At 28.6% G+C, this 9,975-nt stretch overlaps 2 protein-coding genes across 2 annotated transcripts in view; one reads left to right on the plus strand and one right to left on the minus strand.

The window, feature by feature from the left end:
• Positions 1-4,116, minus strand: part of LOC141460342 (rhotekin-like) — a 287,313-nt gene extending 283,197 nt beyond the window's left edge. Inside the window, exon 1 of the mRNA XM_074140253.1 lies at positions 3,871-4,116. Coding sequence (XP_073996354.1) covers positions 3,871-4,002 — 132 coding nt within the window. The 5' untranslated portion in view covers positions 4,003-4,116. The remainder of the gene's footprint in view (positions 1-3,870) is intronic.
• A 242-nt stretch (positions 4,117-4,358) lies between these two features.
• LOC141460339 (uncharacterized) lies at positions 4,359-9,575 on the plus strand. Its single transcript, XM_074140247.1, has 2 exons — positions 4,359-6,531; positions 8,712-9,575. The coding sequence occupies exons 1-2, from the start codon at positions 4,514-4,516 to the stop codon at positions 9,250-9,252; spliced, it is 2,559 nt and encodes an 852-aa protein (XP_073996348.1). The 5' UTR covers positions 4,359-4,513; the 3' UTR covers positions 9,253-9,575.
• The last annotated feature ends 400 nt before the right edge of the window (positions 9,576-9,975 follow it).

A 9,975-nucleotide genomic window follows, 5' to 3' on the forward strand; every position in this document is an offset into this window, starting at 1 on the left:
AAGATTGCTTCGTAATAAAATCAAGGAATAAATTATTGAGTTTCAGTTAAGTGTAAGGGTTGATTTAAAGGTACAAAAGGTACAAAAATCAGCATGTAACCCAACACTTCATTCATATTTCAGTGAAATGGAAACGTTCCTACCATAATACAGCGGACTGCCCCACCACCCCCTCCCACAAAAGTGACCTTAAACGAATGATTACAGAAAATGTTTCCTATAAAAGTTATAGAACTATTTGTGAGCTATAATTATACCAAGTTCCAAGGAAATCGGAGAAGCGGTTTTCTTAAAAAAGGTTAAAAAAGTGAAAAATCTATTCAGTAAAGTGGTACTTCCGGTGTACCTATTTTGACCAAAAATTGACTGTCGCTTCCTCTGGTAGCACCTGTATGAAATATCAAATTTGAAGAATGTGCGATCATCCGTTCCGGAGATATAGTGGATAAACTCACTGCAGAGCCGTAAATTCGGTACAAACCTCAGCCATCAAAGACCGATGGGTTAGAGAACAGCATATTAGTTGGAAAAAGAACAGATTTCCAGAATTACTTTATCACTAACCCATCTTGCCTTAACCGCGTTTTCATTACTTTTATTTTTAACAATCCGAATCCGATCGGTTTTTGTCGGCGATTTTCGGCTCACTGACCATGATTTTATTACCAATATTTAATATTTTTTGCTAATATACACACTCACACGACTTTTTTAAGCAATACATACGATGTTTGGTTTTATTGTTAACTAGTATTTTTATTAAATAATAGTTACCCTAAAATACATAATACATTTTAATGGAACTATTTTATAAAAAATCTAATGAGCATATTCACATGACTACCACATATGAAAGTAAAGCTGGAATCATAACGAAACTAAGGGCCAAAAGAGTCAAATTTGAAATAGTCACCTTCTTCGGATATCAGAAAATAGATGGTCTAAGAATTTTCTAGATTGGGTACGTCAAAACCCAAGAAAGGTTGATCAAGAAAGAAAAGGTTTCGGGTCGGGCAGAAACAATCTCCCAGCGATTGCAAAGACAAAGAGAGAGATCTGGTGATGTTAGATTCGAGCAGCAACCAAGGGGATATGCCTGAATAGCTTACTAAATAAATATAACCAATTATTTAACAAAATTCAACGATCAGGAGGCATAACTGCTTAAAAATGTAATTACTGCAACGAAACACTGTTCCTACCTGAGAGTCAGATTTGTATAAGGTAAAAGGATCTCATACTAAAATGTCCAAAATGCAGAAGAACTAAGACTTCCAAGTATTGTTTAGAAAGAAGATTATAATGCTTTCTATAAATAAGTCATGGTGAAAATGATTCAAAACAATGCTAACATTTAGGTTGGCTGAAAAGTTAATTGTGCAGGAGGCCTGAAGCTGGGTACAGTTAGTGTTTTAATGATCAGGAATTACTGGCAAAGGCGATGAGAATAATAAAAATCGAGTAGGAGGCTAATAAATAATTCAAAATTAACAAATTAATCAGTACTCTCGAGGTGAACACAAGCAGAAGGTTGGAGAACCCTGAAGTGTGCTGAAGAAGGCGGACTGGCCGACAACCAAGGGGAGGGGAGGTTGGCCTCGACTCTCCTGTAAATCCTTTAACTAAATAATTAGCAACAATATGGAAATATATGCAGTTCTTTTCGAAGCTGAGCAAATAAACTATTTGAACAACCTAAAAAGAATTTAGAAACTATGAATTCTACCACAAGTCTTAATGCATTTAATAACACTTCAGAATCTATTAGCAAGTTATCAATCAATTCGGGGGTGGATAGATGGAGATATATATATATATATATATATATATATATATATATAGCAGTGCTCCGAACATGATCTTAGAAGTAGACGAGCTTTAAAGTAAAAAAAAAAATGAAATAAGCGCCCTAATAAAAATAATTTAAAAAAAAACTCAGAATGTTCTAGAGAGTCATCATTAAGTATTTAATAATAGTTAAAAAAAAAAAACTCCTAATTTATATGTATTTTGTATAATCGGGAAAATATATTTTTAAATATTTTTTGAGGTACTTCATCATAGACATGCTGGGATCTTCGCAAGATTATCCCAAAAGATTATACTTCAAGTGAAATGGTTTTTAATTTTTAATCAGCTGTAAAAGCTGTAAATAAAAATTATTTCTATTTCTGTATAAGTATATAAAAGTGAGGAATTAATAAATGTTTTTTTTATTAAATAACTAAAAAAAAAAACACTTATTCCTACAAGCACAAGTTGTATAATACATAAATCCCAAAGAAAACAACAAGTGCTATCTATGAATAAGACAAACAACTAGCATATTTGTTAGCAGCCTTAGTCCAAGTAAAAACCAAGATATTAGGTTCCCCTATGATAAAAAACATAATATATATGCATAAGAAAATTTACAATTGAATGAGCAATCCTCCAACATTAACAATCATAAATTATTTTTACATATTTGTAAGGAATGCAATAATGATTGAAGAAAAACGAAATTATAAATGAATGAAAAACTTTTAACTCAGTAACATAAGTGAAAGCTGTATAAAACTCTTGAAGCTCCAGTGTTTTTATCATTTTTTAAAATTATTTGATCTTAATTGTTTCAATTTAACAAAAATTATAAACTAAAACAAGGAAAACGTTACAAACTAAGAAAATAACGATCCGCTAGCTATAAAGCTAAGTAAAAGGCTTATAAATCTAAATTTAAAAGCAAAAAGCTGTACTTATATTTATTTAATATTATTAAAATTAATTAGAAATAATATGTAAATGCAGGAAAGGTTATAAATGAGAAATTTCAAATATATTTAAAACAATAAAAGCGATATGTTCACCTCAAACTAAATACATTAAGTTAGAGAAATATAATTATATAAATGATTAATAATATAATAAACAAATTTTTTTATTAATGATAATTTCAGACACGTCAACATCTTATAATCTAAATTAAATCATTAATTTGGGAAAGAGGAATGTAGCAAGAACTTGTGAATGTACACATTGCATGCTTTTGTAAGCAACGGCATTAAAAAGAATCAATTGTAAAAAAGGTTAATCATTATTTGAAAAATCTTTTGTAGATTTATGATCTTAGCGTAAAGAGTATACATATGTATTATTAGCATTAATAACAATCCATGTTACATACAATCTAATTACAGCAAATAAATGATTTCAAACTCACGTTTGAAAGTAAGGGTTAATTATGATTAGTTTAAGTAGTGAGTAGAAGTTAGGACACTTCCTGAGTTCTAAGATCCTCATGAGAAAAAACAACATTAAGAGAATACTATTCTTTCTTTGAAGAATCTTGACAATTCTGTTCCGAGATACACTTCGATTCATTCACCAAATTCATCACATTTATCTTGTAAAAAATGCATTCAACTGACATAAAAATAAGAAGAAACTGCACACAAACTAAGTTCATCAGTCTATAGACTAACAGTTGGGATAAATGTATGAAAAACTGCCAAAATAAACAACAGCAAAGGAGTCACAATATTTTGCCAGTAAAAATATCTGGGCATTGCTTCTACTTGCCTCCTTCAAGTTCCAATCTCTTCCAAGTTATATACATTTTTGACCGGGAATTTGTTTATTTTTAAAAACCTAAAGTGGAATATAACTATCCATTTTAGCCCTCAATGTAGTTTTCTAAGGCATTAGAATTTTAAACTATGTATTTAATAGTAAATATACTGGTTTAAAGAATTCTAACCGAAACCTAAACGTAAAAGCATATTATGTGAACTTAATTTACTTAACCGGACAATTAAAATCTGTGAAGAAACTTTATAATAAGCTCTTTAGACTATTAGTTGCCAAAAATTTATTTTTTTAAAAACTTACCTTTAGTGGACGTAAATGTCTTATAGATTCTCTCCGTCTTACACGAGCATTGAAATCATTAACACTACGAACAAAATACACGTCTTTACTTTCAACATTAGATAACAATTTTCCTGGTTTACGAGGTGCCATATCTTTTATCCACAAACTCACAAGATAACTATGCTTTCTTAACAACACTTGTGTCAGTTACGAGATTCAAACTTTAAACTTACCACTCCCCTCCAAGAACGCATCCAACTGATTATTATAACCTATAACCATAAAAGATTTAATAAATTAAAGTTCAATTGCTTATCTTAATTTTTTAATTAAAAATAAATAATTTATCTCATGTTTTATAAATAATTATTTCTCTAATATACACAAATATAAAATATTTTTGAAAAGAAGTTAATACTGTTTACTATAAAAAAAAACCGCGAAATTCAAGTAGAACGGTTAATATTTGAATTTAAAGTTTCTTTCAATAAAAAATTGAAAATATGAATTGTCAAGAAATTTCGAAACAATTTATCTTATAAAAATAACATATGTATATTGCTTTTATAATTGTAAAAGAGAATTTCCAGTTTCACTTCATTATTGAGAATTTTCACATAGGTGTAACTCAAATCTAAAACCACTTTGTAAACGAAAAAGGATGAATCTTTCTAAATTAGTTGATATCGAGGAGGAAGTAATTAATTTTTTACAAAGAACAAAAAATAAAGCTGATAAATCTTTAATCAACGAATTAAATGAAATGGAAAATTGTTCTAATCAAGAAATAGAAGATGAAAGATTGTTTTCGCATTCAATTATACAAGATGAAACCAATAAGGAATCAATAAAAATGAAACATTCTAAGAAAATAGACTGTATATGCTCTGATCCAAGGAATTTCAAAAGAATTCAAAACTTGAATACTACAGACAGCGATACCTGGACGAATGGAACAGGTTTGGAAAATTCTATAGGCACTCCATCTAATAGTGATAATTGTAACTTTGATCAAGGTATAGACATAACTAATAAGAGTAATTTTGAAACGAGAAGCAGTTATAGTACTGGATATAACATGCATAAAAAAAATACTTATTTAGGAAGAAATAATGTATTGTGGAATTTATTCGAAATAAATAATGTCTTCGAAGAAACAAGTGCTAATCCACAATCAGATAAAATTAATAACCAATCTGTTGACAGAGATTATTTACAAAAAGATTGTTTTGAAAGAAATGATTTACAAAACACAAGAAAGTTTGTATGTTCTCAATCTAAGAAATCATGTAGCATTAATATTAAAAATAAAATCAACATTCATCGGTATTTTAATGATGTATCTGTTTTGCCAGAAATACCATATTCCTCGCATTGGATAAAAGAAAAAAATGGAACGAATAGTCCTGGAGTGTCAAATGAAATAAATTTTAGAGAATACATAAATTCTGAATCATCTGGGGATTATGATACTGTGGCAATGTATTACAATAGTTCTAAGGAAAGCAATAGTTGCTATTCAAGTCCTAAATTAAGTAAATTTCAGAGAGAAAATGACCAAGATACAAGTTCAATTCCAAGTAATGATAGCGATAAGGAAGGTGATGCTATAGAAGAGATTATCATTAGAGAAAAGCTAAACAGAATGAACAATCCATCTTTAGATGATAGCTTTAATGAGGTGGCTGATGACGTTCTTTATGAATCTAATTCAACACTACAAAATAAGATTAAAGAGAAAAATGAGCTATTGATATTGGCCAATAAATTGTCCGAAGCAATAGAATATAATACTTCCATGAGAAATTATTTATACGAACTAGAACATACGCTTTTAGGACTAGTAAAAGGAACAAACAGTGATAGTGCAACAAAAGTTATAAAGAAAAATGCCAAGTCATATAAAAAAAAAAAGTTTTATTATAATTTTCAAGCACCCTATTTTAAAGATAAACGTGGGATCAGTTGTGCACCTTATGTTGATGAAAGTATAAGATCAGAAAATGAAAAAGATTGTACAGAAGATTATATGAGATTATACAGGATATCACAACAACCAGAAATTTGTGAAATCTATAATGCAATAAAGAGGTACTTTATAGAAACCTATGATCTGAAAACTGTAGAAAACAAACAGAAAACTAACAAACGGAGAGGACGGAAAAAAGTTTTATTTGATAGCGAATACTGTGAAAGTGATTTATACTCCATGGAATCACATTTTGATAATTTCTTATCAACTTTTAATCCATTAGATTTAAAAGTATTTTTTGACAAACAAATAGATTGGCAAAAAGTTTCTAGTATGCCTAATTTACATGGTATGTCAGCTAAGGAATGCCATCAAATGTGGACAATGGTATTAAAACCACTAGTAGAATTAGGTAGTTGGAGTAATAAAGAAAGTAAACAGGTATTGAAAATTGCACGAACTTACAATTACCAACTTTGGGATGAAATAGCCAAAGAATTGGGTACTGGTAGATCTGGCTATCTTTGTTTCTGTCATGTTTTGAGCAAACCAATTATAGGTTTAACACAAAATACTGGTGCTTGGACTAAAGAAGAGGATGATTATTTGCTTTCATTAATTGAAAAATGTCGTTATATTAATTCAATTATGTGGGGTCGAATATTTTACTACTTTGAAGATCGTACTGTCACTCAAGTGTTAAATAGGTAATCTCTGAAGATATTTAAATTATTTATAAGTTCTAATACCGTTTATTATTCCGATTCTTATTTTGAATCAGTTTCAATTTCCTCTTATGGATTCAAGACTTTAAAAAATGAAGTTTTTAATAATTTTGATAGTTCTAACAAGTTTTAAATATTTATTTACAACAATTCTTTTAAAATACATTCTTCATCTTACTACATTTTGTAGATGAATGCATTATATTTTATTATATTTTATTTTTTGTTTTTAAAGAATATATCCACTCATTTAAAAAAAAACAAATTAAACTGCAGATTAAACGATTTAGAATTTTACTATAAATAATCCAAAATCGGTGGTAAAATTTGTTGGGAATTTTTTATTAAAAAAAGGAGTTTGAGATTAAAAACTTGAAATCTTTGTCCTTTTCTTTTCTTTTATCTAATAAATGTTTCAATAAACTAATGCTTTACAGAATAATTCTTTAAAAGATTATATTAATTCAAACCATCCCTTATAGTTCATAAAGTCATAGTTTTTTTTTTATAAAAACATACTAGAAATGTGGAAAGGTTTCATGCAAATAAAATTAGTCCCTAGCTTAGTAATAATCTAATAATAGGTGTTAGTCAGTGTTTTTATTTGGATTTTGATTCTTTTTTATTTTGTGAGAGAAAATTTGCTTTTTGTTATCGAATAACTTAGAAAGAAAAGTTTTCCAAAAACTTGGAGCTGAACTTATTCCTTCATGTTCATTCATAGCTTGATTCTCGTTCAAACTCCTCTTAAAAAAAAAACAAAAACGAAAACTGACCTATACTAAGTCACTTAAAGAAAACAGAAGATTATTTATTATTATTCACATTATTATTATTTGTTTAAAAAAGAAGAAATCTTTTTCTTGATACAACCAATGATGGAAGAGAAGATAAAAATAATCAGTGAGAGAAGATTGAGTCGAGTGGTTCTAATAGTAAGAATAAAGTTTTAAGTGCCAAGCTAGCTTCTGAAATAATAAGGAACAAGTTAAGGTGGCTAGAGTTATGTGCGACTTTGCTATCTGATTTGATCGAACGTTATGAGGGATCCTGCATGACTTATTTTTACAGAATTGCAAGAAGAAAAAAACATAGAGCAGAGCAAAAACAAAATTACTAAGAAGACAGATTGATAAAAATGATTGTTATAGTAGCATTGTAATTTTACATATATGTAGTTAACATTTTTGTTTTGTTAGCGTGTTTCTTTTCTTACAGCGCATCCCTATGATTGTGCAAACTTACGTACGAATAAGTAAAGTACAGTTAAATTTTTAAGTTTTGTTCAGCATGGTCAAGTTAAATAATTCAGTAAATTTTCTAATATTTTTCGGATTTAATTTTCATATATTTTGAAGTAATATTTTCAGACCCTTTAACCCAAAAACAACATAAACAGAGCAGAAGTGCTTAGAACAGGTAGCTAGTACGTTTATAGATATTAACCATCTGTAAAATAATTTCAGATATGCTTAAACCCCCATATAGATAGTAAAATTTTGGCTTATATGGGTTTAGTAATCATTGCTTAATGACTACGTAATAACTTAGTTCAACAACCACAATAAATTTAAATTTTTGAAATGTGAACAGCTTGATAACTTGGCGTTGAATATAAAGGGTTCTGTCAACTTTTTACTTTTTCTTTTTTAATTTTTTATGGTTAAACATTGATAAAATGAATAATTTTAAGTCAAAAGAAATTCATCTCAAGATGTTAGTTACTATTATTAGAGTATACTACTTCCACTGTTCTAAAAGATATATTATAATCCTTTGCAGATCTCCTCAATTCTGTTGTACCTTTCACAACAAAGTTGTAGATTTCAAATTTCGTATGTTAATGCCTTACTCGTGGACTCGGATATCGTGAATCCATAAATCTGCCTTAACATTAGAACAGCTAGGACCTTCAGGTATTATTTTCATGCTTCAGGCTTCCTCATCACGGATGATCTGGTTCTACTTCTGATAAATTGAGAATTATTTTCAAATCCATCTATATGAGTGGTCCATCAACTTTTTACTATGAAGATAATTAATTGATATTGTTTACATTACTTTATCTTGATGCTATCATGAAATAACGTTTAACAACCATTTACTTTAAAGAACCAGCTATATATTACAAAGTGCATAAAAAAACTGTTTTTTAATTGCAGATGGTACCGATTAAATCCTGCTTTGAAGCGAGGTAAATTCACACATAATGAAGATATTATGTTAATGTATTGCGTTGAACAATTTGGAAGGGATTTTGGTAAAATTGCTACCTTATTTGGTAATCGTAGCCCAATACAATTGCGTGAAAGATATTTCGCTATTAAAGATCTAATTGATGAAACGAAATTAGGCGAATGGTCTGTGGAAGAGGACAAATTATTACTGAATTTAGTAGAAGAATATGGTGAATCAAAATGGGCAGAAATTGCTGCTGAATTTCCTGGAAGAAATCGAACACAAATTCGACATCGTTACACATCTGTATTGAAACGATGGATGGCTAATCCAACGTTTCAGTTAGAGTCATTAAAACGTCATAAACGAACTACACATATTAAATCTGTAAACAGAATTAAAAAAATAGATACAGCAGAAACTGATGTCCGAACTTTTGTTGAAAATAAACTAAAAACCGGGAAAGTTACCTTAAAGAGGGGCAAAAGGGCTGGGAAACTTCCATTAATTACCCTAAACAATTAATGATCAATTTTTAAAACACCCATATAATTGTTTATTATAATTTTTATTTTTAATTTTAAAATGTATAAACTCTATTTTGATATTCATTTCATGTAAATACTGTTTGTATATAGAAAAAATTATTTATATTATCTGTTCCATGATTAATAAAATGTGCAATAATATTGATAACTTTTTATCATTTGCTCCCTAAACTTTAATTTCCTCCTCTATTCTTAATAATCAGTTTATTAAAGGCTTTATGGTATATCTTTAAAAAAAGAAATTATTATTCTCTAATAAGGCTAACTTAAGTATCAAAAACGTTTTTATTATCGTTTTAATATTATGAGAAAACCCTAATGTGACCAGTTTTAATAGTTTACGTTCAATTTTGATTTTGAATTAACAAAACAAAAGATTCATGTCATTACAAATTATTGGAAATTTTAGGTGAAATTAAAAAATAAGTAAATAAATATACTTCGTTTGGAAACAGGTAGCTCACAACTGCAACTTCTTATTGTAAAACAAATCCTTAAATTTTTATTAAAAATAGATCAAATGAATGTGACTCGGCTCCCTAAAATTTGCTTATCAGAATTGAAAACTCTCCATTCCTCCTCCATAAATAATAGTAAATATAACTGGTGGTCGCAGTTCGTTTCTATAATTGAAAAATTTATTCCTGATCCTCAAAATTTAATTATCCATAGTAAAACTGATTGTTCCTTAATTTTAGAT

Source organism: Rhodnius prolixus, unplaced genomic scaffold (genome assembly GCF_049639745.1).
Source record: "Rhodnius prolixus isolate KJV_2025 unplaced genomic scaffold, Rpr scaffold_6, whole genome shotgun sequence".
NCBI lineage: Eukaryota > Metazoa > Arthropoda > Insecta > Hemiptera > Reduviidae > Rhodnius > Rhodnius prolixus.

What these genes read in the sequence shown, in the direction of transcription:
- LOC141460339 (XM_074140247.1), top strand. Translation starts at nt 4,514, where the DNA reads ATGAATCTTTCTAAATTAGTTGATATCGAGGAGGAAGTAATTAATTTT. An exon ending in GTCACTCAAGTGTTAAATAG is followed by an intron (nt 6,532 to 8,711) that starts GTAATCTCTGAA and finishes TTTTAATTGCAG; the next exon opens with ATGGTACCGATTAAATCCTG.